The 19,757-nt window shown below is 55.1% G+C and overlaps 3 protein-coding genes across 3 annotated transcripts; all 3 read left to right on the plus strand.

Annotated features, from left to right (window-relative positions):
• Positions 1 to 509: 509 nt before the first annotated feature.
• On the plus strand, positions 510 to 9,729 carry IUM83_04410 (reverse transcriptase; the record flags this gene model as incomplete). The annotated part of the gene is made up of 5 exons (XM_067928489.1): positions 510 to 1,389; positions 1,810 to 2,049; positions 2,416 to 4,778; positions 8,569 to 8,914; positions 9,281 to 9,729. The coding sequence occupies 5 exons, from the start codon at positions 510 to 512 to the stop codon at positions 9,727 to 9,729; spliced, it is 4,278 nt and encodes a 1,425-aa protein (XP_067792788.1).
• Positions 9,730 to 11,189: 1,460 nt separating this feature from the next.
• Positions 11,190 to 13,716, plus strand: IUM83_04411 (reverse transcriptase; the record flags this gene model as incomplete). The annotated part of the gene is made up of 2 exons (XM_067928490.1): positions 11,190 to 12,051; positions 13,364 to 13,716. The coding sequence occupies 2 exons, from the start codon at positions 11,190 to 11,192 to the stop codon at positions 13,714 to 13,716; spliced, it is 1,215 nt and encodes a 404-aa protein (XP_067792630.1).
• Positions 13,717 to 13,761: 45 nt separating this feature from the next.
• IUM83_04412 (uncharacterized protein) lies at positions 13,762 to 14,856 on the plus strand (the record flags this gene model as incomplete). The annotated part of the gene is made up of 1 exon (XM_067928491.1): positions 13,762 to 14,856. One exon carries the CDS (start codon positions 13,762 to 13,764, stop codon positions 14,854 to 14,856), a length of 1,095 nt encoding a protein of 364 aa, XP_067792633.1.
• Between the last annotated feature and the right edge of the window lie 4,901 nt (positions 14,857 to 19,757).

Raw genomic sequence — 19,757 nt, forward strand, 5'->3', positions numbered from 1 at the left:
ATTTAACAGATAGGTTATCTGTTAAAAGTTTTGGATACTTCCTCACCTTGGTGTAAGACACACCAATGGATACATTGAAGTGGGCCACCGTAATTAGTGGTCCACACATACCCAAAGATCCTATTGGTAGAAAGCAGCATCTTTCTACCAATCAGAGACATGCATATTAGCGGGGCTCTGACAGCCAGCCGCTGTCAACACCTTTCATAGCTGATAAACAGTATTAGCAGATTTTAGAGGAAGATCAATTTACAAACAATACAGTTCTCATTTTACCTAATCTAAGTCACTTGGAATCCTTTTGTTACTTAACTTATATTTGTGTATTCAAATATAATTAACCTAAGTAATTACTAAGTACTTACGCTTCCTCATACACGTAGCGCAACGTGTAAGCTAAAGTAGTGAGTCAAGTTAGACCCACTACACCTGGTAGCACTTTGTAGTCCGTCCAACGACCGACTGCTTGACGTTCGTACGCGGCGTACGAACGCGGAGCCGAGAACCACATGAGCACGGAGGTGCCCATGGAGAGCTCCAACACGCCTGCAACGCATGTTGCACGCGCTGACTGCCCCCACCTGTCTGACCCAGAGTGGGAGGCCCTCCAACGACTGTCAACAGTCATTGGAGAAGCGGCGATAGCTACAATGCTGCGTACGCTATCGCCGACGGAGCAACATGGTGTTGCTCTGGGCTTCATCATGAAGGAGCAGCGTGATGCTGCTTCCTCAGTGACGGCGTCGTCAGGGACGACACCGCGTGCTCAACCATTAAAGTTGAGCGTAAGCAATTACGTGGGAAGAGAGGGCGAGCCTCTCCTCCGATGGCTTGTCGAGCTCGACACAGCCATAGCGGCTCGACGCATCGTCGACCCGCTGTCGAAGGTCGCGTTCGCCATGTCCTGCCTTGGCGGACGCGCAAGGAGTTGGGCGTATGGACGCCGACTCTCCGATCCTACGTGCTTCAGCACGTACGAAGTATTCAAGGAGGAGCTCAAACAAGCGTTTGAGCCGCCGCAAAACGAGTTCCGGTCGAGGGCGGAGTTCCTCGACCTTCAGCAGGGTAAGCATGACGTCCATGCTTACGCGCAGCGCGCACGATATTTGGTATCAAATATCGTGACTAACCCAATTGACGAGGCGACCAAGGTCGTCACGTTCATGAAGGGGCTTAGAGATGGGCCTGTGAAGACCTATCTCTTCCGAGAGTACCCGAGTACTCTCGAAGCTGCAATCACTCTTGCCATGCAAGAAGAGTTTAGCCTGCGGCAGGCTAAACTGCATGTGAACGTACCGAGGCCGCAACCGCGCCCGGTAGCGAGGACGGGAGGTCCGGAACCAATGGACCTCTCGAACGCAACAACTGCTGGTTACCAGCAGCAGGGAGGTAACGTGCGATGCTTCCGTTGCGGAAGGATCGGTCACTTTGCACGGGAGTGTACAGCTCCCATGCCCCGTGGAGGTGGCCGTCGTGGCGATGCTAGGCATCGCCGCGGACCAACAAAAAACGCGAACATCCAGTAGGCGCGGGGCGCCCTACTGGTAATGCAGTCGCGCGTGCCGACATCGGGCACGCGACACTGAGGACTGCAGCCCCCAGTGAGACCAGCTCTCACTGCAAGAAACAAGATGACAGGCCGAACCTAGTCATCTTGAAGGTTTACTCGAAGAGAGCGAATGACTCTCTTCGAGCTTTGGTAGATTCAGGCGCGTCGAACAACTTTGTTCGACTACGAAGCCTGCCGAGACTTGACTTTCGAGGAGGTAGATACCCCTCGAAATCTTCTGGAGGTACGACTGGCAACAGGTGCCATCGTAAAGACCGAGAAGCGCGTCGTGAACGTGCGCTTCTCGTACAAACAACGAGTGTTTGTCGAACACTTTATCGTCCTGGACCTGGACGATAAGTTCGACGCAGTAATGGGCATGCCGTGGCTTGCACGGCATGATCCGGTGATAGACTGGAAGAAGCGCACGCTCGTGCGCTTCGGCCGCGACAGCGGAACAGAGAGCGATGGCCCTGTTACCGCAGCGCACGCACCAACAGGTGCGCGCGGCTCACCAGTCGAGACAGCGCTTTATGCTGCTGTCCCGGAGTGCCCAAGAAGTGCGCGAGGGCGCGCACAAGTGAGACCCACGTCGGCAATACGGCCGACGTCAGAAGAAAAAGATGTGTTGGTTCCGGGAACCAACACCCACGTTCAAGCGTGTAAGGGACAGTCCCTGACCCGAAGAGGTCAGGTCGACAACGACGCGTCGACTCCCACAGTCGACGCACCCTTAATCATTAAGGACTCCGCCAATGAATGGCGTCGAGGTGACGAAGGCGTGTCAACTCCGGGGGTTGACGCTGCAAACAGTGCGGACGGTTGCAAACGTACCGCACTGACGCAATTTGCATGCTGTCGTGCAGCCGGGCTGCACGACGAAGCGCCATGCGGTCAAGCCGGGCTTGATACCGCGCGCCCGCGGACAGGGTCCGCCGGCGAACAACTGTCCACGACCGGGCCTGGACCAGAAGAACAACTGTGCGGAGCCGAGCTCCGCACAACAAGAAGACGGCGCAAGCGGAAAACGCTGCGCAAGTCTCGGTCCGGGACCGAGACGCAACAAGAACAGTCTGCTGGGCAGACTGGGGCGGTGACGCCGGACGTCGAGACGCTAAGCGTCTTGACGCGCACCGATACTGGATTCCAGTATCGCGAGATGAAACTCGCTAGTCCTCCGACGACGGCGTCGGAGTTGACTTCGCTTCCAGCCATGAGCTGGAAGCGCTTCACGCGCGACTTGCACGATGGACGCATCGAGCAAGTCTGCGTTCTTTCGGACAGCGAAAGAACGGAGAGCGAGAGCGAAGAGCTGAGGCAGCTCTTCATGGGGAGTACCACCGAGAGTGAAGACACTCTCAGTGCGAAGACGAAGCGAGAGCGCTTCGAGGATCAAGGTTGGGACTCGTTAAAGTCGAGTAGTCCCTATTACGAATTGTTGAGGGAGTACAAAGACGTACTCCCGGAAGAGATTCCTGCGGAGCTTCCGCAGGATAAGGGTATTCAGCACGAGATTGATCTCGTGCCGGGCACGAAGTACTGTGTCACGCGGCAGTGGCCACTGCCGCGAGAGCAAGTAAAAGCGATCGACGACTTCTTTGAAAGTCGTCGCAAAGCAGGACAAGTGCGGGAATCAAAGTCCCCGCACAGTGCTCCGACGTTCTGTGTCAAAAAGCCACAGGGCGGATGGCGCATCGTTCATGCGTATAACAAGCTGAACGATGCGACGGTACCGGCGCAGACGCCGATACCGCGAAAAGATGTTATCATCGATTCGATGGCCGGGAGCACCGTTTACAGTGCTCTCGACTTGCGATATGGATTTTACCAAATCCTAATGCGTGAGAGCGATATCCCCCTCACGGCCGTGAGCACGCCAAGCGGCATGCTCTGGGAATGGCTAGTAATGCCACAGGGGCTTAAGAATGCCCCTGCGACTTTCAACAGGTGCGTGACGCATTTGTTGCGCTCGGTGCGCGACTTCGCACCGAGCTACTTCGATGATGTATTCATCCACAGCCGGGCTGTGGACGGGAAGACCGACATTGAGATGCACAGGGTGCATCTCCGGAAGCTACTTGAGCTTATGCGAAAGCATAAGCTCTACGCGAACCTGAAGAAGTGTATCTTCGGGGCGAGCGAGATACCCGTCCTCGGGTGTCTCGTAGGAAAAAATGGTGTTCGCCCTGACCCAGAAAAGGTCAGAGTGATTAACGAATGGCCAACGCCTTCAAGTGTCAAGGAACTGAGGCAGTTCCTTGGCTTGGCCACGTACTTGTGCAAGTACGTGGAGGATTATGCGGGCAAGATCCGCCCGCTGTCACAGCTTCTTAAGAAAGAAGCTGTGTGGAATTGGACACCCGATTGCCAAAAGGCATTCGATGCAGTCAAGCGGGGCTTGACTGAGGCGCCGATCTTGGCAGTGGCTGACCAAGATCGCCCATTTCACGTAGTGTGTGACGCATCCGATTTCGCGATCGGATGCGCGTTAATGCAGCACGATCACGAGGGCCGTGATCGTGTCGTCTACCAATCGCGTCAGCTGAAGCCAGCTGAGCGCAACTATCCGGTGCATGACAAGGAACTCCTTGCCATGAAGTATGCACTCGCAAAGTTCCGAGTGTACTTGCTTGGGAGTAGACCATTTGTGGTCTACACCGACCATGCTTCACTGCGCACCGCAGTGAAGTCGCCACACATTTCACAAAGAATGGCGAGATGGCTCTCATTCTTTGCGGAGTATAACTTCCGGGTCGAATACAAACCCGGAAGATTGAACGTGGTGGCCGACGCGTTATCACGTCGGCCGGACTATGCAGAAGCTGTTGACGTCAATGCCATTGACGCCATGCGATCGAGCAAACCCACATCATCTCTGTTGGATGATGTGAAGGCCGCGTACGCGCACGACGCGGACACGAAGCTCTTGCTGGCCTATGGCACAACACCTTCTGACAAGGCTCGTCAGAAGTTGCCCAAGCACCTTCGAGCGCGTGCACACCGCTTTCGTGTGCACGACGGACTGCTACTCTACAACGCAGTCGACGACAACGCGGATCGCGTTGTCGTGCCAAATGACCATGACCTGCGACTCAGGATCATGTACGAGTATCATGATGCCCCGACTGCGGGACATCTCGGACGTGAGAAGACTTACGTCCTTCTCACGCGCGACTTCTACTGGCACCACCAGTATAAGTGGGTGCGCAAGTACATCCGTGCTTGCGAGGTATGCCAACGCGTGAAGCCTGCGCCATTCGCGCAGGCTCCGTTACAATCACTACCGACTCCGTCGGAGTGTTGGAAGTCCATGTCTTTGGACTTTATCTTTGGTCTTCCCCCGGACAGCGGAGGGAATACCGGTGTTGTGGTCTTCGTCGACCGTTTCAGCAAGATGGTACATCTTGCTGCGGTGCCGGCAGAGGTAACCGCGAAGCAGACGGCCCGTCTGCTCGTCGACATGGTGTTCAAACACCATGGCATGCCGTCCGACATCGTGTCGGACAGAGACCCGCGCTTCACAGCGCACCTGTGGCAAGAAGTGTTTGCACTTCTTGGGAGCCAGCTTTCCATGTCGACTGCGGATCATCCGCAGACGGACGGCCAAACCGAGCGCGTGAATCGCGTGCTCGTCGATATGTTGAAGAGCTACGCTCACTCGTTCCAATACTGGAGCGAGTGCCTATCGATGGCAGAGTTTGCCATCAATAACTCAGTGCATGCCTCAACAGGGCATACACCGTTCTACGTGAATGCCATGCGGCATCCACGCCTACCGAGTTTACTCGGAGTGATGGCTCCCACTTTAAGTGGGGGAGGATCTACGACTGCAATACAGCAGCCGCAGAAAACCGCTGACACTTACACAGTGTCAGCTGCAACAATGGACAAACCACATGAGTCTGCGCCCTGCGCAGACTCCTCCACCAACAAGGACAACGACCACGGGTCTGCGCACGGCGCAGACACCGCAAAGAACCACGCAGAGGCCGGGCCTCTAGCGGAGAGCGAGCTGAATGACTTCAGCTCGGATGCAATCAGTTTCATCACCAAAAGACAAGCCGTGATTCGGTTTGTCCAAGACACAATAGCAGCTTCTGTTGATCAACAGAAGCTGAACGCAGACAATGCGGGCAGAGGCAACACAAATGAATTTAAAGTTGGTTCATTAGTTTTGTTAGCTACACAACACCTGCCTAAACATGCAGTTTCGGTCTTCGGAGCAAGCTTGCTTGCTCCGCGCTTCATCGGGCCGTTCACTGTGTTGGCACGGCACGGCAACGCATACACGCTAGACATACCGTCTAGCATGCGCCTCCATCCGACCTTTTACGTCGGACGGCTGAAGCCATACCGGCAGCACGAGCCATCTAGCTCGGCTGACCCGAAGCCTCGGCAGGAGCCGAGGCAGAAGCGGAGGACTTGGCCTCGGCGACGAGCAACCTCTCCTCCAGCGCGCGGACGCGCTGGAGCAACCCCTTCATCTGGGTCCCCAGTTCGACCTGGATATTCGAGGCGGTCTGCGAGACCGCCGCGACTTGGGCCTTCTGGTTCGCCAGCTCCTGTTTCAGGGCGGCGAACTCAGCACCTGAAGACGCTCCACGACGGTCACCCGGTCGTGGAGAGGCGCATACTGATCAGCCCAGGGCTGATCATACCCGGGCGTGTTTCCACCCCCGCCACCGCCGATCCGTGACGCCCGCGGCTCAACCCGCTGGATTGTTGAGCGGATTGTTGACCATAGTATCCCGAAAACGAACCCTCAAGGGGCTCGTTTTCGTATTCGTTGGAGAGGATTTCCTCCCCATCGAGATACATGGGAGCCGCGGAACGTCTTGCTGGAGGACGTTCCGGAAATGGTGAGGGCGTACGAAGAGCAGTACGCGCTGGTGCAGCGGAAGTAACACGAGCGCTGCGATCATCGCCAGCGCCCGAACCCTCACGTGCTAAGAACTTAGCACGGAGCTCTTGAGACTTTCGGGCACACGGAACGACGTGTACCCGTTCAGGTCGCGGTCGCTCAAGCGGACCGCGCCTGAAGCACTTCGTGCACTGAAAGCCCTCGGGCACAGCGCACGGCACATTTGCCTCCTCAGCAGCAACATGAAGTTGCTCCAGCTTTCCACGCTTCGAGTACGTCTCGAAGCGATCACGCGCTTGCTTAATCCGATCACGGTAAGCACTCGGCCTCTTGTTGAAGTTTTCAACAAAGGCGTTCCAACTTTGACAAAGTGCCTGCCATTCGGGCACTTTGCTGCGAGAAGGTTTCTTCTTGCTTTGAAACCATCGGAGCTCATGAAAGAGTCCGATGTAGTAATCGCGCCTTTGATGCGGAAACGCATCAAAGTGCAGCTCGGCAGCTACAGCGTCATCTTTGATGGCGCTGCATACGTACAGCGGCACCTCATTCGGAGGTACCGAGTTCCCATACCGGTCCGTGATCTCGGACGCGGACGGCATCCATGGATCGCGCGCTGCAGGCGCAGCGCGCGGAGAGCCTTGAGCTTAGACATCACGCGCTGCAGCAACAGCGCGCGGAGTACTGAGAGCCCCAGCTGAAGCGAGTGGGGTATCACTCTCAGTACGCGAAAGCTTCGAACTCGAAGCGTCCGATTCGTCCCCTTCACGCGGACGAACGTTCTCGGCGTGAGGGTCGAGCGATTCGCTCGACACTGAGTCTTTGCGCTTTGGGGACGAGTCTTCCTCGCCCTCCATATCTTCATCGTCGTCGTCGAAGTCGACGACGTCGCCGTACTTCGCCTTCTGGCGTTCGAAGTAGTCGTCGATGGAGAGATGACTCCCCACCGACTTTGCGGTCTTCTTCGGAGGCGCGCTCATCGTTGAATGAGCGCGGATTTCTTCTCCAAACGCGGAGAATTGACGAATGGTCAATTCCAAAGATTGACGTGCGGGGACCCCGCGCGTCTAACCTTAAGGGGGGGATGGTGTAACGGGGTTACACGTACAAGTGGCTGCAAGCCACTTGTGAATTTAACAGATAGGTTATCTGTTAAAGGTTTTGGATACTTCCTCACATTGGTCTAAGACACACCGATGGATACATTGAAGTGGACCACCGTAATTAGTGGTCCACACATACCCAAAAGATCCTATTGGTAGAAAGCAGCATCTTTCTACCAATCAGAGACATGCATATTAGCGGGGCTCTGACAGCCAGCCGCTGCCAACCCTTTCATAGATGATAAACAGTTTTTAGCAGATTTTTAGAGGAAGATCAATTTACAAACAATACAGTTCTCATTTTACCTAATCTAAGTCACTTGGAATCCTTTTGTTACTTAACTTATATTTGTGTATTCAAATATAATTAACCTAAGTAATTACTAAGTACTTACGCTTCCTCATACACGTTGCGCAACGTGTAAGCTAAAGTAGTGAGTCAAGTTAGACCCACTACAATATTTGGTATCAAATATCGTGACTAACCCGATTGACGAGGCGACCAAGGTCGTCACATTCATGAAAGGACTTAGAGATGGGCCTGTGAAGACCTATCACTTCCGAGAGTACCCGAGTACTCTCGAAGCTGCGATTACTCTTGCCATGCAAGAAGAGTTTAGCCTGCGGCAGGCTAAACTGCATGTGAACGTACCGAGGCCGCAACCGCGCCCGGTAGCGAGGACGGGAGGTCCGGAACCAATGGACCTCTCGAACGCAACAACTGCTGGTTACCAGCAGCAGGGAGACAACGTGCGATGCTTCCGTTGCGGAAGGATCGGTCACTTTGCACGGGAGTGTACAGCTCCCATGCCCCGTGGAGGTGGCCGTCGTGGCGATGCTAGGCATCGCCGCGGACCAACAAAAAACGCGAACATCCAGTAGGCGCGGGGCGCCCTACTGGTAATGCAGTCGCGCGTGCCGACATCGGGTACGCGACACTGAGGACTGCAGCCCCCAGTGAGACCAGCTCTCACTGCAAGAAACAAGATGACAGGCCGAACCTAGTCATCTTGAAGGTTACTCGAAGAGAGCGAGTGACTCTCTTCGAGCTTTGGTAGATTCAGGCGCGTCGAACAACTTTGTTCGACTACGAAGCCTGCCGAGACTTGACTTTCGAGGAGGTAGATACCCCTCGAAATCTTCTGGAGGTACGACTGGCAACAGGTGCCATCGTGAAGACCGAGAAGCGCGTCGTGAACGTGCGCTTCTCGTACAAACAACGAGTGTTTGTCGAACACTTTATCGTCCTGGACCTGGACGATAAGTTCGACGCAGTAATGGGCATGCCGTGGCTTGCACGGCATGATCCGGTGATAGACTGGAAGAAGCGCACGCTCGTGCGCTTCGGCCGCGACAGCGGAACAGAGAGCGATGGCCCTGTTACCGCAGCGCACGCACCAACAGGTGCGCGCGGCCCACCAGTCGAGACAGCGCTTAACGCTGCTGTCCCGGAGTGCCCAAGAAGTGCGCGAGGGCGCGCACAAGTGAGACCCACGTCGGCAATACGGCCGACGTCAGAAGAAAAAGATGTGTTGGTTCCGGGAACCAACACCCACGTTCAAGCGTGTAAGGGACAGTCCCTGACCCGAAGAGGTCAGGTCGACAACGACGCGTCGGCTCCGGGAGCCGACGCACCCTCGGTCATGAGGGGCTCCGCCAATGAATGGCGTCGAGGTGACGAAGGCGTGTCAACTCCGGGAGTTGACGCTGCAAACAATGCGGACGGTTGCAAACGTACCGCACTGACGCAATTTGCATGCTGTCGTGCAGCCGGGCTGCACGACGAAGCGCCATGCGGTCAAGCCGGGCTTGATACCGCGCGCCCGCGGACAGGGTCCGCCGGCGAACAACTGTCCACGACCGGGCCTGGACCAGAAGAACAACTGTGCGGAGCCGAGCTCCGCACAACAAGAAGACGGCGCAAGCGGAAAACGCTGCGCAAGTCTCGGTCCGGGACCGAGACGCAACAAGAACAGTCTGCTGGGCAGACTGGGGCGGTGACGCCGGACGTCGAGACGCTAAGCGTCTTGACGCGCACCGATACTGGATTCCAGTATCGCGAGATGAAACTCGCTAGTCCTCCGACGACGGCGTCGGAGTTGACTTCGCTTCCAGCCATGAGCTGGAAGCGCTTCACACGCGACCTGCACGATGGACGCATCGAGCAAGTCTGCGTTCTTCGGACAGCGAAAGAACGGAGGGCGAGAGCGAAGAGCTGAGGCAGCTCTTCATGGGGAGTACCACCGAGAGTGAAGACACTCTCAGTGCGAAGACGAAGCGAGAGCGCTTCGAGGATCAAGGTTGGGACTCGTTAAAGTCGAGTAGTCCCTATTACGAATTGTTGAGGGAGTACAAAGACGTACTCCCGGAAGAGATTCCTGCGGAGCTTCCGCAGGATAAGGGTATTCAGCACGAGATTGATCTCGTGCCGGGCACGAAGTACTGTGTCACGCGGCAGTGGCCACTGCCGCGAGAGCAAGTAAAAGCGATCGACGACTTCTTTGAAAGTCGTCGCAAAGCAGGACAAGTGCGGGAATCAAAGTCCCCGCACAGTGCTCCGACGTTCTGTGTCAAAAAGCCACAGGGCGGATGGCGCATCGTTCATGCGTATAACAAGCTGAACGATGCGACGGTACCGGCGCAGACGCCGATACCGCGAAAAGATGTTATCATCGATTCGATGGCCGGGAGCACCGTTTACAGTGCTCTCGACTTGCGATATGGATTTTACCAAATCCTAATGCGTGAGAGCGATATCCCCCTCACGGCCGTGAGCACGCCAAGCGGCATGCTCTGGGAATGGCTAGTAATGCCACAGGGGCTCAAGAATGCCCCTGCGACTTTCAACAGGTGCGTGACGCATTTGTTGCGCTCGGTGCGCGACTTCGCACCGAGTTACTTCGATGATGTGTTCATCCACAGCCGGGCTGTGGACGGGAAGACCGACATTGAGATGCACAGGGTGCATCTCCGGAAGCTACTTGAGCTTATGCGAAAGCATAAGCTCTACGCGAACCTGAAGAAGTGTATCTTCGGGGCGAGCGAGATACCCGTCCTCGGGTGTCTCGTAGGAAAAAATGGTGTTCGCCCTGACCCAGAAAAGGTCAGAGTGATTAACGAATGGCCAACGCCTTCAAGTGTCAAGGAACTGAGGCAGTTCCTTGGCTTGGCCACGTACTTGTGCAAGTACGTGGAGGATTATGCGGGCAAGATCCGCCCGCTGTCATAGCTTCTTAAGAAAGAACCTGTGTGGAATTGGACTCCCGATTGCCAAAAGGCATTCGATGCAGTCAAGCGGGGCTTGACTGAGGCGCCGATCTTGGCAGTGGCTGACCAAGATCGCCCATTTCACGTAGTGTGTGACGCATCCGATTTCGCGATCGGATGCGCGTTGATGCAGCACGATCACGAGGGCCGTGATCGTGTCGTCTACTACCAATCGCGTCAGCTGAAGCCAGCTGAGCGCAACTATCCGGTGCATGACAAGGAACTCCTTGCCATGAAGTATGCACTCGCAAAGTTCCGAGTGTATTTGCTTGGAAGTAGACCATTTGTGGTCTACACCGACCACGCTTCACTGCGCACCGCAGTGAAGTCGCCACACATATCACAACGAATGGCGAGATGGCTCTCATTCTTTGCGGAGTATAACTTCCGGGTCGAATACAAACCCGGAAGATTGAATGTGGTGGCCGACGCGTTATCACGTCGGCCGGACTATGCAGAAGCTGCTGACGTCAATGCCATTGACGTCATGCGATCAAGCAAACCCACATCGTCCCTGTTGGATGATGTGAAGGCCGCGTTCGCGCACGACGCGGACGCGAAGCTCTTGTTGGCCTATGGCACAACACCTTCTGACAAGGCTCGTCAGAAGTTGCCCAAGCACCTTCGTGCACGTGCACACCGATATCGGATGCACGACGGACTGCTTCTTTACAATGCAGTCGACGACAACGCGGATCGCGTTGTCGTGCCAAATGACCATGACCTGCGACTCAGGATCATGTACGAATATCATGATGCCCCGACTGCGGGACATCTCGGACGTGAGAAGACTTACGTCCTTCTCACGCGCGACTTCTACTGGCACCACCAGTATAAGTGGGTGCGCAAGTACATCCGTGCTTGCGAGGTATGCCAACACGTAAAGCCTGCGCCATTCGCGCAGGCTCCGTTACAATCACTACCGACTCCGTCGGAGTGTTGGAAGTCCATGTCTTTGGACTTTATCTTTGGTCTTCCCCCGGACAGCGGAGGGAATACCGGTGTTGTGGTCTTCGTCGACCGCTTCAGCAAGATGGTACATCTTGCTGCGGTGCCGGCAGAAGTGACCGCGAAACAGACGGCCCGTCTGTTCGTCGGCATGGTGTTCAAACACCATGACATGCCGACCGACATCGTGTCGGACAGAGACCCGCGCTTCACAGCGCACCTGTGGCAAGAAGTGTTTGCACTTCTTGGGAGCCAGCTTTCCATGTCGACTGCGGATCATCCGCAGACGGACGGCCAAACCGAGCGCGTGAATCGCGTGCTCGTCGGTATGTTGAAGAGCTACGCTCACTCGTTCCAATACTGGAGCGAGTGCTTATCGATGGCAGAGTTTGCCATCAATAACTCAGTGCATGCCTCGACCGGGCATACACCGTTCTACGTGAATGCCATGCGGCATCCACGTCTACCGAGTTTACTCGGAGTGATGGCTCCCACTTTAAGTGGGGGAGGATCTACGACTGCAATACAGCAGCCGCAGAAAACCGCTGACACTTACACAGTGTCAGCTGCAACAATGGACAAACCACATGAGTCTGCGCAGGGCGCAGACTCCTCCACCAACAAGGACAACGACCACGGGACTGCGCAGGGCGCAGACACCGCAAAGAACCACGCAGAGGCAGGGCCTCTAGCGGAGAGCGAGCTGAATGACTTCAGCTCGGATGCAATCAGTTTCATCACCAAAAGACAAGCCGCAATTCGGTTTGTCCAAGACACAATAGCAGCTTCTGTTGATCAACAGAAGCTGAACGCAGACAATGCGGGCAGAGGCAACACAAATGAATTTAAAGTTGGTTCATTAGTTTTGTTAGCTACACAAAACCTGCCTAAACATGCAGTTTCGGTCTTCGGAGCAAGCTTGCTTGCTCCGCGCTTCATCGGGCCGTTCACTGTGTTGGCACGGCACGGCATCGCATACACGCTAGACATATCGTCCAGCGTGCGCCTCCATCCGACCTTTTACGTCGGACGGCTGAAGCCATACCTACAGCACGAGCCATCTACCTCGACTGACCCGATGTAGTGGGTCTAACTTGACTCACTACTTTTGCTTACACGTTGCGCAACGTGTATGAGGAAGCGTAAGTACTTAGTAATTACTTAGGTTAATTATATTTGAATACACAAATACAAGTTAAGTAAGATAGGACTCCTAGTGACTTAGATTAGGTAAAATAAGAACTGTATTGTTTGTAAATTGATCTTCCTCTAAAATCTGCTAAAAACTGTTTATCATCTATGAAAAGGTTGGCAGCGGCTGGCTGTCAGAGCCCCGCTAATATGCATGTCTCTGATTGGTAGAAAGATGCTGCTTTCTACCAATAGGATCTTTTGGGTATGTGTGGACCACTCACTGTGGTGGTCCACTTCAATGTATCCATCGGTGTGTCTTAGACCAATGTGAGGAAGTATCCAAAACCTTTAACAGATAACCTATCTGTTAAATTCACAAGTGGCTTGCAGCCACTTGTACGTGTAACCCCGTTACACCATCCCCCCCTTAAGGTTAGACGCGCGGGGTCTCCGCACGTCAATCTTTGGAATTGACCATTCGTCAATTCTCCGCGTTTGGAGAAGGAATCCGCGCTCATTCAACGATGAGCGCGCCTCCGAAGAAGACCGCAAAGTCGGTGGGGAGTCATCTCTCCATCGACGACTACTTCGAACGCCAGAAGGCGAAGTACGGCGACGTCGTCGACTTCGACGACGACGGTGAAGATATGGAGGGCGAGGGAGACTCGTCCCCAAAGCGCAAAGACTCAGTGTCGAGCGAATCACTCGACCCTCACGCCAAGAACGTTCGTCCGCGTGAAGGGGACGAATCGGACGCTTCGAGTTCGAAGCTTTCGCGTACTGAGAGCGATACCCCACTCGCTTCCGCTGGGGCTCTCAGTACTCCGCGCGCTGTTGCTGCAGCGCGTGATGTCTAAGCTCAAGGCTCTCCGCGCGCTGCGCCTGCAGCGCGCGATCCATGGATGCCGTCCGCGTCCGAGATCACGGACCGGTATGGGAACTCGGTACCTCCGAATGAGGTGCCGCTGTACGTATGCAGCGCCATCAAAGATGACGCTGTAGCTGCCGAGCTGCACTTTGATGCGTTTCCGCATCAAAGGCGCGATTACTACATCGGACTCTTTCATGAGCTCCGATGGTTTCAAAGCAAGAAGACATCTTCTCGCAGCAAAGTGCCCGAATGGCAGGCACTTTGTCAAAGTTGGAACGCCTTTGTTGAAAACTTCAACAAGAGGCCGAGTGCTTACCGTGATCGGATTAAGCAAGCGCGTGATCGCTTCGAGACGTACTCGAAGCGTGGAAAGCTGGAGCAACTTCATGTTGCTGCTGAGGAGGCAAATGTGCCGTGCGCTGTGCCCGAGGGCTTTCAGTGCACGAAGTGCTTTCCAGGCGCGGTCCGCTTGAGCGACCGCGACCTGAACGGGTACACGTCGTTCCGTGTGCCCGAAAGTCTCAAAGAGCTCCGTGCTAAGTTCTTAGCACGTGAGGGTTCGGGCGCTGGCGATGATCGCAGCGCTCGCACTACTTCCGCTGCACCAGCGCGTACTGCTCCTCGTACGCCCTCACCATTTCCGGAATGTCCTCCAGCAAGACGTTCCGCGGCTCCCATGTATCTCGATGGGGAGGAAATCCTCTCCAACGAATACGAAAACGAGCCCCTTGAGGGTTCGTTTTCGGGATACTATGGTCAACAATCCGCTCAACAATCCAGCGGGTTGAGCCGCGGGCGTCACGGATCGGCGGTGGCGGGGGTGGGAACACGCCCCGGGTATGATCAACCCTGGGCTGATCAGTATGCGCCTCTCCACGACCGGGTGACCGCCGTGGAGCGTCTTCAGGGCGCTGAGTTCGCCGCCCTGAAACAGGAGCTGGCGAACCAGAAGGCCCAGGTCGCGGCGGTCTCGCAGACCGCCTCGAATATCCAGGTCGAGCTGGGGACCCAGATGAAGGGGTTGCTCCAGCGCGTCCGCGCGCAGGAGGAGAGGCTGCTCGTCGCCGAGGCCAAGTCCTCCGCTTCTACCTCAGCTTCTCCCGAGGCTTCCGGTCAGCCGAGCTAGGTGGCTGGTGCTGCACGTACGGCTTCAGCCGTCCGACGTAAAAGGTCGGATGGAGGCGCATGCTAGACGGTATGTCTAGCGTGTATGCGTTGCCGTGCCGTGCCAACACAGTGAACGGCCCGATGAAGCGCGGAGCAAGCAAGCTTGCTCCGAAGACCGAAACTGCATGTTTAGGCAGGTGTTGTGTAGCTAACAAAACTAATGAACCAACTTTAAATTCATTTGTGTTGCCTCTGCCCGCATTGTCTGCGTTCAGCTTCTGTTGATCAACAGAAGCTGCTATTGTGTCTTGGACAAACCGAATTGCGGTTTGTCTTTTGGTGATGAAACTGATTGCATCCGAGCTGAAGTCATTCAGCTCGCTCTCCGCTAGAGGCCCTGCCTCTGCGTGGTTCTTTGCGGTGTCTGCGCCCTGCGCAGTCCCGTGGTCGTTGTCCTTGTTGGTGGAGGAGTCTGCGCAGGGCGCAGACTCATGTGGTTTGTCCATTGTTGCAGCTGACACTGTGTAAGTGTCAGCGGTTTTCTGCGGCTGCTGTATTGCAGTCGTAGATCCTCCCCCACTTAAAGTGGGAGCCATCACTCCGAGTAAACTCGGTAGGCGTGGATGCCGCATGGCATTCACGTAGAACGGTGTATGCCCGGTCGAGGCATGCACTGAGTTATTGATGGCAAACTCTGCCATCGATAAGCACTCGCTCCAGTATTGGAACGAGTGAGCGTAGCTCTTCAACATACCGACGAGCACGCGATTCACGCGCTCGGTTTGGCCGTCCGTCTGCGGATGATCCGCAGTCGACATGGAAAGCTGGCTCCCAAGAAGTGCAAACACTTCTTGCCACAGGTGCGCTGTGAAGCGCGGGTCTCTGTCCGACACGATGTCGGTCGGCATGTCATGGTGTTTGAACACCATGCCGACGAACAGACGGGCCGTCTGTTTCGCGGTCACTTCTGCCGGCACCGCAGCAAGATGTACCATCTTGCTGAAGCGGTCGACGAAGACCACAACACCGGTATTCCCTCCGCTGTCCGGGGAAGACCAAAGATAAAGTCCAAAGACATGGACTTCCAACACTCCGACGGAGTCGGTAGTGATTAACGGAGCCTGCGCGAATGGCGCAGGCTTTACGTGTTAGCATACCTCGCAAGCACGGATGTACTTGCGCACCCACTTATACTGGTGGTGCCAGTAGAAGTCGCGCGTGAGAAGGACGTATGTCTTCTCACGTCCGAGATGTCCCGCAGTCGGGGCATCATGATACTCGTACATGATCCTGAGTCGCAGGTCATGGTCATTTGGCACGACAACGCGATCCGCGTTGTCGTCGACTGCATTGTAAAGAAGCAGTCCGTCGTGCATCCGATATCGGTGTGCACGTGCACGAAGGTGCTTGGGCAACTTCTGACGAGCCTTGTCAGAAGGTGTTGTGCCATAGGCCAACAAGAGCTTCGCGTCCGCGTCGTGCGCGAACGCGGCCTTCACATCACCCAACAGGGACGATGTGGGTTTGCTTGATCGCATGACATCAATGGCATTGACGTCAGCAGCTTCTGCATAGTCCGGCCGACGTGATAACGCGTCGGCCACCACATTCAATCTTCCGGGTTTGTATTCGACCCGGAAGTTATACTCCGCAAAGAATGAGAGCCATCTCGCCATTCGTTGTGATATGTGTGGCGACTTCACTGCGGTGCGCAGTGAAGCGTGGTCGGTGTAGACCACAAATGGTCTACTTCCAAGCAAATACACTCGGAACTTTGCGAGTGCATACTTCATGGCAAGGAGTTCCTTGTCATGCACCGGATAGTTGCGCTCAGCTGGCTTCAGCTGACGCGATTGGTAGACGACACGATCACGGCCCTCGTGATCGTGCTGCATCAACGCGCATCCGATCGCGAAATCGGATGCGTCACACACTACGTGAAATGGGCGATCTTGGTCAGCCACTGCCAAGATCGGCGCCTCAGTCAAGCCCCGCTTTACTGCATCGAATGCCTTTTGGCAATCGGGAGTCCAATTCCACACAGCTTCTTTCTTAAGAAGCTATGACAGCGGGCGGATCTTGCCCGCATAATCCTCCACGTACTTGCACAAGTACGTGGCCAAGGAACTGCCTCAGTTCCTTGACACTTGAAGGCGTTGGCCATTCGTTAATCACTCTGACCTTTTCTGGGTCAGGGCGAACACCATTTTTCCTACGAGACACCCGAGGACGGGTATCTCGCTCGCCCCGAAGATACACTTCTTCAGGTTCGCGTAGAGCTTGTGCTTTCGCGTAAGCTCAAGTAGCTTCCGGAGATGCACCCTGTGCATCTCAATGTCGTCTTCCCGTCCACAGCCCGGCTGTGGATGAACACATCATCGAAGTAACTCGGTGCGAAGTCGCGCACCGAGCGCAACAAATGCGTCACGCACCTGTTGAAAGTCGCAGGGGCATTCTTAAGCCCCTGTGGCATTACTAGCCATTCCCAGAGCATGCCGCTTGGCGTGCTCACGGCCGTGAGGGGGATATCGCTCTCACGCATTAGGATTTGGTAAAATCCATATCGCAAGTCGAGAGCACTGTAAACGGTGCTCCCGGCCATCGAATCGATGATAACATCTTTTCGCGGTATCGGCGTCTGCGCCGGTACCGTCGCATCGTTCAGCTTGTTATACGCATGAACGATGCGCCATCCGCCCTGTGGCTTTTGACACAGAACGTCGGAGCACTGTGCGGGGACTTTGATTCCCGCACTTGTCCTGCTTTGCGACGACTTTCAAAGAAGTCGTCGATCGCTTTTACTTGCTCTCGCGGCAGTGGCCACTGCCGCGTGACACAGTACTTCGTGCCCGGCACGAGATCAATCTCGTGCTGAATACCCTTATCCTGCGGAAGCTCCGCAGGAATCTCTTCCGGGAGTACGTCTTTGTACTCCCTCAACAATTCGTAATAGGGACTACTCGACTTTAACGAGTCCCAACCTTGTTCCTCGAAGCGCTCTCGCTTCGTCTTCGCACTGAGAGTGTCTTCACTCTCGGTGGTACTCCCCATGAAGAGCTGCCTCAGCTCTTCGCTCTCGCTCTCCGTTCTTTCGCTGTCCGAAGAACGCAGACTTGCTCGATGCGTCCATCGTGCAAGTCGCGCGTGAAGCGCTTCCAGCTCATGGCTGGAAGCGAAGTCAACTCCGACGCCGTCGTCGGAGGACTAGCGAGTTTCATCTCGCGATACTGGAATCCAGTATCGGTGCGCGTCAAGACGCTTAGCGTCTTGACGTCCGGCGTCACCGCCCCAGTCTGCCCAGCAGACTGTTCTTGTTGCGTCTCGGTCCCGGACCGAGACTTGCGCAGCGTTTTCCGCTTGCGCCGTCTTCTTGTTGTGCGGAGCTCGGCTCCGCACAGTTGTTCTTCTGGTCCAGGCCCGGTCGTGGACAGTTGTTCGCCGGCGGACCCTGTCCGCGGGCGCGCGGTATCAAGCCCGGCTTGACCGCATGGCGCTTCGTCGTGCAGCCCGGCTGCACGACAGCATGCAAATTGCGTCAGTGCGGTACGTTTGCAACCGTCCGCATTGTTTGCAGCGTCAACTCCCGGAGTTGACACGCCTTCGTCACCTCGACTGTAGTGGGTCTAACTTGACTCACTACTTTTGCTTACACGTTGCGCAACGTGTATGAGGAAGCGTAAGTACTTAGTAATTACTTAGGTTAATTATATTTGAATACACAAATATAAGTTAAGTAACAAAAGGATTCCTAGTGACTTAGATTAGGTAAAATGAGAACTGTATTGTTTGTAAATTGATCTTCCTCTAAAATCTGCTAAAAACTGTTTATCATCTATGAAAGGGTTGGCAGCGGCTGGCTGTCAGAGCCCCGCTAATATGCATGTCTCTGATTGGTAGAAAGATGCTGCTTTCTACCAATAGGATCTTTTGGTATGTGTGGACCACTCACTGTGGTGGTCCACTTCAATGTATCCATCGGTGTGTCTTACACCAATGTGAGGAAGTATCCAAAACGTTTAACAGATAACCTATCTGTTAAATTCACAAGTGGCTTGCAGCCACTTGTACGTGTAACCCCGTTACACCATCCCCCCTATAAGGTTAGACGCGCGGGGTCCCGCACGTCAATCTTTGGAATTGACCATTCGTCAATTCTCCGCGTTTGGAGAAGAAACCCGCGCTCATTCAACGATGAGCGCGCCTCAGAAGAAGTCCGCTAAGTCGGTGGGGAGTCATCTCTCCATCGACGACTACTTCGAACGCCAGAAGGCGAAGTATGGCGACGTCGTCGACTTCGACGACGACGATGAAGACATGGAGGGCGAGGAGGACTCGCCCTCAAAGCGCAAAGACTCAGTGTCGAGCGAATCGCTCGACCCTCACGCTAAGAACGTTCGTCCGCGTGAAGGGGACGAATCGGACGCTTCGAGTTCGAAGCTTTCGCGTACTGAGAGCGATACCCCACTCGCTTCCGCTGGGGCTCTCAGTACTCCGCGCGCTGTTGCTGCAGCGCGTGATGTCTAAGCTCAAGGCTCTCCGCGCGCTGCGCCTGCAGCGCGCGATCCATGGATGCCGTCCGCGTCCGAGATCACGGACCGGTATGGGAACTCGGTACCTCCGAATGAGGTGCCGCTGTACGTATACAGTGCCGTCAAGGATGACGCCGTGGCTGCCGAGCTGCATTTTGATGCGTTTCCGCATCAAAGGCGCGATTACTACATCGGACTCTTTCATGAGCTCCGATGGTTTCAAAGCAAGAAGACATCTTCTCGCAGCAAAGTGCCCGAATGGCAGGCACTTTGTCAAAGTTGGAACGCCTTTGTTGAAAACTTCAACAAGAGGCCGAGTGCTTACCGTGATCGGATTAAGCAAGCGCGTGATCGCTTCGAGACGTACTCGAAGCGTGGAAAGCTGGAGCAA

This window comes from Phytophthora cinnamomi (genome assembly GCF_018691715.1).
Source record: "Phytophthora cinnamomi strain GKB4 chromosome Unknown Contig33, whole genome shotgun sequence".
Classification (NCBI taxonomy): Eukaryota; Oomycota; class Peronosporomycetes; order Peronosporales; family Peronosporaceae; genus Phytophthora; species Phytophthora cinnamomi.